We start from the raw sequence: 8,346 nt of genomic DNA on the forward strand, positions 1-8,346 counted from the left end.
TTTTCAAAATATTTAACCTGTGGAGTCCATATTTTAGTATAAGGATATTTGGTGCTTGTTTAGAAATAGACACCAGAATACTATTATTTGTAATTTATTATGCTGAAGATTGTCTTTAGTGGAAGATATGTGACATTGATTTTTCTCATAGATAATACAGGTGAAAAATTTTTGTGATTCAATTACATGGCACTACTAAAATCTGTTATTAGTAGTAGTAATGTAATTTTATTTTGTCAATCTCGAGACAAACTTAACACCCCAAAGATTTCTCTTCCACCATCTGAATCATGTATCTTTCATCTTCCCAGTTGTTTTTAGTTATTTATTGCTTGTTTGTTGGTTTGACTATCAGGGAACATGAGAGGATGCATTTTTTGCCTTTTTCCACTTTAATTCATAGAGTGGACTGATCTGTGGTAAATATTAAGCTTACTTCTGTACTTAAATTGGAGAATTCAAGCAGTTTTATAATGAAATGCTTAAAGCATTTTTACCTCAATTGTCCAAATAATTGACCCACAAAGATATACTATTGACTGATTTCCTTCATTTGTGACTGTATTTTGCAGATGTAGCCAATCATTTCACTAAATAATCATTGTAAAAGTTACAGTTTGTAGCTTTTATTTTTTGGAAACATATTTCATATGACTTTGTACAATTGTCTATAAAATTACCAGTTTTGGAAATAAGAAGACTGTAATTTATAAGGAATATTATAGATTTTTTAATGAAAATATTATTCAAAAGCAAATTCCTAGATTTGTCATGGAAATGTCAAATTTGACATTTTGGGTTTTAATAGAATTTGTTTTTAAAGGGACATTAAGAAAAGCATAATTTAAACATAAAGTTTATGTGAATTATTTTTATCATAACATTGAAGTTACTTCTACTTTATAACTTATTTTATGCCTTAAGATTGGCATTGCCATTGGTGACTCAGCCTCTAATTCAAATGGAAGTTGACCATATAGCCTTTGTTAATTTGGGGAGGATTTTTATTGCCTTAAGCCATGATTCTCAGTCTTCTATTAAGTGGGTTGGTGGGATGCTGCATTTTTTTTTTTTAAGTAAATTCACCTCTAATTTAACATTGGTACACAAATATCCTAAAGTGAGGCTGGCTTATTGACAATAGAAATGAAACTAAGTGATTTATACATGTATGATTACCATTGAAATTTTAATGAACACCTGACTATGAGTTTTTAAGCATTGTTGTACTTTCTGAAAAATTAATTTTCTGCATTTTTTTCAAATTTAGGCGGAATGTAATTGAAGCTGTTTACAATAGACTGAATCCTTACAAAAATGATGACGCTGTAAGTAGCATATTAGCTCCCTCTGCTTTTCCTTCCCCTCCACTCTAAATGCATATCCTTCCTACCTGTTTTTGCAGAGCTGTTCACTGCACCCATTCTCTTACACACACCCCTGATTGATTGCTCTGAACTCTGCTTGCTCTGATCTCTGCCTGCACCACAGTACTAGTGATTGAGGACATAATCTTGGTGAGTGGCCACCTCTCAAAAAAGAAGTTCCTTTGATTTTTTTTTTTTTCTGGTTTCTTTTCAAAGCCTCTACAGTCAACTTCAGAAGGTTTGCCTCCACCAAATTTTAATTTATAATTGGGATAATATTTCTACTCAGAATCTTGAACTAATCTGAGTTATAGCTACGACAGAACTTCAGAACGTTCTACTAAATAGTTTTTATGTATGGAAATACTTTTGTCTGAAATTCTGAAGTATGTTCTTCATTTAAATATTAGAGAATTCTGTTTCTATAAACAAACATTAGAATGCCATATTCTCCAATTAAGTTTTTATTTGCAATTCTGTTATAATATGATGTTTATAGGAATATGATAACTTGAAATCATTTGGACACAGCTCTGAAATAGTTTATGTATTACATTATGAAGCTTGCTAAAACCTCATTATTTGAAGTGTTAATCTCTTATGATGTAATAAAAGTTTATAAAAGCAGTGTTAAAAAAAGATTGGATCTTATCAAAGAAAAGAGTCCTTTTTTATAGTTGTATTGATTTAGTACACATTTGGTCAACCTCACAGTAAAATCATTCCAAATATTTTTCTGAAATAAAATGGAAGATTAATTCTTGGAACAAAATAAATATTCATATTTCATATACACACTTACATACTTTTAATATGATGTTCTAAAAGACAGCTTTACAAAACCTTATCTTTCTTGCACTTCCAGATGTAGTAAAAACTTTGGCATCTTTAAGCTTTTATTTAGTACCTTGTTTTGTTTCCTTTTATAAAGGACTCAGCATCAACTGATGACATGTGGTAAAACTGCTCATCTAGCCGTGGAGTTTACCTTCACTTCCAAAGGAGAGTGCAACTCAACTTTGTTGAACCTTTTAGCATCCAGCCTCAACTTAAGGAAGGGGATATGACATGGGTGAGAGTGATTACACCAGAGAACTTCAGCAGTACAACAGCTAGCCCAGAACTGATTTTCTTTTCTTTTTTTTTTTTGTAAATTTGAGACTTATGTAAACGTGATTTCAAACCATAATTCATGTTGTAAATCAGACTCCAGCAATTTTTGTTGTATGATTTTTTTTTTGTAAAGTGTAATTGTCCTTGTACAAAATGCTCATATTTAATTATGAACTGCTTTAAAATCACTATCGAAGATACAAGAAATGTTGGCTTGTTGTGTGATGCAACAGATATATAGCCCTTTCAAGTCATGTTATATTTGGATTTGGGGTTGGGACAGGGAGAGCAGCAGCCATGTCAGCTAGGTGCTCAAACATGCACATGATTATGGAGAAGAATTTCAAAATCTTACAAAGCTGAATATCCCAGGAGTGATGGAAAACTATCTTAATGTTCTTGGCAAGGGATTGGCATTGTTGATAAAGCCACTCTCTTTATTTTACTGTGTTTCAGGATGTTCTCTCCTTGTTGCTATGAGTATTGCAGGTAATACAGTATATTCATAAGAATATCAATCTTGGGGCTAAAATGCCTTGATTCTTTGCACCTCTTTTACAAGTCCTTACATTTAATTACTAATTGATAAGCAGCAGCTTCCTACATATAGTAGGAGACTGCCACATTTTTGCTATCATGATTGGCTGGGCCTGCTGCTGTTCCTAGTAAGATATTCTGAATTCCATTTTATCAATAAAGCTTGATTTAACAAACAAGAAATTTAATCATGTATGTGTAATTCCTCTTTTACCCCGGCCTTTTAAACACCATACCATTGTAAATGAGATGTTCTCAAAGGGAAAGATGTTAGTCTCTTTTAATTTGACAATACTGTTTCAGTCACCAATGAAATTGTTTTCCTTCCATTAGAAAAACTTAAAAGATTTAAGTCTCTCTTGTTCTTTAATTTGTTTTTCAAAATAAGTTTCTTTCAGGCTGCTTACTTTTCATTAAGATGTACATCAGCTTGAATTTGCCTACTGTTTAATTAAATAATTGTCAAAGTTTGACAATCTAACACTCTATGGTAGGTATGTGTGTGTTTGTGTGTGTTTGCCTGTGACTTTTAATTGGCCCATGTCTTTAGAATCCAAGTGGTTAAGATGTATTTGTGATTTGAAATATAGCATGTTGATAATATTTAGCTGTTGGCCTTTAAAAATAAATTTCAAAGCTTAAGGAATTGTAGATATAAACCTAATTTAATTTAGGCTTAAATTTTTCTGATTAAGCATGTGAAAGTTTTACAATCTGTCACATTGAAAAGACTACTGTTCTGTGCCCTTTTGTATTTTTGTCTTTCTAGGTTGAATATTGTATTTATTATCATGTAAATGAATCAGTTAGTAAGCAGATTCCCCACTAGAAAACTACTAAAATGTAAGATTAAAATACAGCATTAAATACAAAATCAGAATTTTGTGTATAAAGCTAGTATAATACATTTTGTTTTGTTTGTTTTCCCTAACTTGGAAATATACATATTTGTATATATAGCCTTAAAACTAATGTAAAGTTAGGGAACCTAGTAGGAAAAGTAATGTAAAATGTTTCAGATTTAAGTAGTTACATACCAGCAAACTCTTTTCAATATCCCTCTTATTTGTGAGGTGATTAAATGTAATTTAATTGTATTTAATTTATCTCTTAATCCAGCATGAATGAAGAAAAATTGAAGTACTATTTATATTTAGAAATTCAGAAAAGTTGGAATTACAGAACCAATTCCTTACTTAACTTACAATAAATGCTTAATGTCTAAATCTGTGGTAAAGTGCGAAGTATGATAATGTTCTAAGTTATGACTTTGCAAGCATTTAAATTTGCACTTAATGAATACCAGTGCTTCTAGTGTAGATTTGATTACCAAACATGCCAGTACTGAAAGCTAACCTCCCTATTACAACAAATCAGTTCCTTAACTTTTTAATAAATAACCAAAAGTTTTTAGTTTCATAATTTGCAAAATATTTAACTGGATTGTGGTATCTTTTAGATGTAAAACTTGAACCATAAGTAAAACACGTGATGGGAAGCTATATTTCAAACCATAATAGCATAGCATATTATAACTTTTTTTTGGGAGTCTTTTAAACAAAAGAGAAAATTAAGATACTCCTGTTAAAGTTTTTAATATTGAAATTGGCTGGAAATGTGAGAAGACTGTGTTTAAATGTGATTTTAAGAAGACTAAATCTTTTCCATATGAGTCAACACTGCCGTACAAAATATAACTTTCCATTTTAAAAATACAGAAAGGAACTTTACATTGTACTAGCAGACTGCTTGACTCCTAGGGGTAATGGTCATGGTGAGAAACAACCACATTTAAAAGGCATTTTTGCACCTCTTCTGTGCACTTCATTTTTGTACCTCTTGAATTCTCAGCCCCCACTGTTTTTTTAATACTAATTAGCATCTCAGGGCATTGCCTCAGAATTTTTGGTGTATTCTATGTTTTCTTTTTTGGGGGGGAGGTGGTTCTTATCTGAGGATATATAGATTTATTAAGATTAAATTTTCATTTAGATATCATATTATGATAAACCCAGTTTACTGCTGTTAACCAGAAATTCAGTTTTGTATAGCCAGATTCTTACTACCTAACATTAAAATATTTCACTTATCTAATTCTTATTATTTTAACAAGATCTCCCTAATTTTTACCTTCTTTAGGAATATACTTTTAAAGATAACAGAAGCAGTTCTCAGTATTATCTTTTAAAAATTAAATCAAAGTGGTATTTTTCTTATTCAGTTTTAAAACTATCCTCAAACATTTTTAATTGTAACCATTTATTTCTAGAGAACTATGCAATTGTTCCAGCTTAATTTTTATGCAAACGTCATAACATTAAGAAATTTGGATTAGAGAATATATCAGTTATATAATTCAAATAATCCAAATTATAATGGTCATAAATTTGACCATATATTAATCTACAAAACACTGATCTAGGTTAAATTCCTTAGGACTGTAAATAGATTGAATGGGTCATTATCTTCAAGGAGTTTGCATTTGGGCAAAATTAATAACCTAAAGATATGTTAGTATTATAACTGGATCACTCATCAAAAAATATATATATATATATATACACATATATATATTTTGCCCACCTTCTGTTTGTCAGGTACTTTACTGAGCAAAAGGTATGCTTCTGCCCTAAAGGGCTCATTTTGTTGCTTTTATTCACCTGAAAACTATTGTTTCTTTTCTCTTCCCCAAAGTTAAAAATCTCAAAAGAAAATTTAGCTCCGCATAAGAGTAAAATTGGACTGATGAAGCTCACTTATTCTGTTGGCAGTAGCAAGTCAGAAATAAGTCATAGATTTCTTAGAATTTTCCAATCCTGAGAATATAGGTGGGATTTGAAGGAGGGCATTTAAAAAAATAAGTATCTCTAGCTAAATTGATCTTGTTTAAGTAAAACTTTTTTGTGTTCTTTCTTTTAATAACATAGTGCCCGTGTTGATACCACATTTTAGCCAAATGATTACCATTAAGTAATCACTAACCATCTTTACTGGACAAATTCATCTGGGAATTCAATGTGTGATTTCTGAAAGAACTGATGAAATTGGGTACTAATTTCCTTCTAGTTTTATTTTAATTTTGAATTTCATGGCATATACTTTTAGCTCAACTTTGTATTTTAGTATTGTATTAGGATTTGGTACTAGAAAGGATAAGTAAACATTTCAGTATATAAATATTTATTCTTTGGGTTTCTTAGGGAGTTTCATATACTTTTGCTTATAAATACTGCTGATCAGTTGGCCATTTTTTAATTGACTACTCACAGTTTTTAGGCATCAGGAAGTCTACTTCATGTTTTAAAATTTTAGAAGCCTAATTTTACTTTATTTCCTTAAATAATGTGCCATGTGTTTTGGTTAGTATTTGTTTTTAAATTATATATTCAGAGAGTATGCTTGAAATATTTAAGAACACATTTCCTAAATGTATGATACTGTATTATTTGGTCAAAAAAATACATCAGCTAAGTGTTAGTTATTACTGTTAAGAAGCTCTTCAGAAATAAGGAGAGGCATTGGCTCTGCTTTATTGTCAAGTGAGCATTTCCACTTTTGTTCACCTCAATACAAACTCTTCCTTTAATCTATTTTATATATTAAGCTAGTGGCCTCTGCTCTCATGGTTTCCTATTTATATTAACTAGTGGATGGGGGTGCTAATTAGAAAAACTCAGATTCAGATTGCAGTTGACAGCTTACACTTTTATGAGAGGGGGGAAAAGGTTGTTTAATAAAAAAGTGACATTTTTTCTTATCTTGCATGAAAATATTGCCCTCATTTCCTCTCAGTGTGTCTGTCTGTGTCTCTCTCTCACTACCACCACCCCCATTTTTCCCTGCCCCTCATCCAAATAGGCCAATTCCATTTTCTTGAACAAGAAAGTTTAAACTCATTACCTCATTAAGGCCAGTTAGTACTTTATTAAACTGGGTTGAAAATAAGAAAACTTGGGATAGAGTGATAAGAACCTTGACCTGGCTGTAGATGTTTAAAAAAAAAAAAAACCAATAATGCCACATAAGCCACCAAGAATCACCTTTCACTGCTAGAATAATTTTGACTTTTTAAAGGAAGATGAAGGTAAAAGTTGCTGATTCTTTAACGCAGAATAACATGCAGTATTTCTTTACGTTAAAACAGCCCTTCAGTTCTTTTCATTGTTCCTAAAACCAGTTTTCTACTAATGGGTTTTTCATTAAATGTTTAGAAAATTTTTCTTTTCCTTTTACATAGTCCTCCTAGTAAAAAAGTGTTTAGGGATATTTGCATTTGTATGGTACTTTCTGAAGTAAGCTAGATTATGTGTAAGATTGAGTAGTTACAGAATTAGTACTGTCCTAACTCGGTACAATGAGTGACAGAAATTCATTTTAGTAATGGTTCTTAACTTTTTGGGAGTTGTTGTCCCTTTGAGACAGATGAATCATGGGGAAACTCCCTAAAAATTATAATGTTGCAGTGGTTCATTACTCCTCAACCCCAATTAAGATTCCAAATTACAGAATAATAGGAAATCATTTTTTCTCCTGCATAGTCCATAAAAATATTCCAAGGATGTAAATATAACTTGAGTCTATTTTAAGGAATTGTTTTACTTTGAAAATAGCAAATAAGGTGGATGGGGCATGGTTTGAATCTGATATTGAAAGACTTTCAGCGAAAAGAGTTAGAGATGAAAAAATCACATTTGGATTACTTTTGAGAATAATATCTCTTAAGATTTGCCACTTTTGAAATTCAACAGAAAGGTAAAATGGAAATTGAGTGTATCTAAAGTTTTCTGAACCTCCCCAGTGCAGCTGTAATATATTAACAACACAATAGCTGTCATGTCTTACTCAGGTTTTAAGATTTGATTTTTCTTGCATTAGAGTTCATTAAATGTTAAATTCATTTCAGATTCTAAGGAATTAAGGACTTAATACAAAATGTTAAAAACAGGATCTAACATGAATAGCCACCAATGTATACATTAATAAGATTTTAAAAAAATAATTACAATAAAAAATTTTATGAAATTGTTGACACTTGTTGAAAAATTGAATGTTCAGTTACAGTTTTTATTGTCCATTTTTGGAATTTCCCCTCCCCCTTTGACAGGGCTAGGGATCAAACCCAGGGCCTTGTATATGACAGGCAAGTGGTCTACCACTGAGCTGTAGCCCTAGCATTTTGGGGACTTCTGAAATGTAGTAACTGTTATCTTACCTAGTTGGTCATTGACTAACTGAACATGTTATCTGTAGGAAAATATCATCTTTTAGTGACAATATCCCAGTTATGATCTGTTTTACAACTGAAATAATTTCACTTCATTGTATAATT

General features: G+C 31.0%; 1 protein-coding gene across 2 annotated transcripts in view; it reads left to right on the forward strand.

The window, feature by feature from the left end:
* Positions 1-3,200, forward strand: part of Ppm1a (protein phosphatase, Mg2+/Mn2+ dependent 1A) — a 44,108-nt gene extending 40,908 nt beyond the window's left edge. For both annotated transcript variants that reach the window (XM_078050007.1, XM_078050006.1), the window contains exons 5-6: positions 1,271-1,328; positions 2,299-3,200. In XM_078050007.1, the coding sequence (XP_077906133.1) occupies positions 1,271-1,328; positions 2,299-2,328 (88 nt within the window). In that variant the 3' untranslated portion in view covers positions 2,329-3,200. The remainder of the gene's footprint in view (positions 1-1,270; positions 1,329-2,298) is intronic.
* The last annotated feature ends 5,146 nt before the right edge of the window (positions 3,201-8,346 follow it).

This window comes from Ictidomys tridecemlineatus, chromosome 5 (assembly GCF_052094955.1).
Source record: "Ictidomys tridecemlineatus isolate mIctTri1 chromosome 5, mIctTri1.hap1, whole genome shotgun sequence".
In the NCBI taxonomy this organism is placed as follows: domain Eukaryota; kingdom Metazoa; phylum Chordata; class Mammalia; order Rodentia; family Sciuridae; genus Ictidomys; species Ictidomys tridecemlineatus.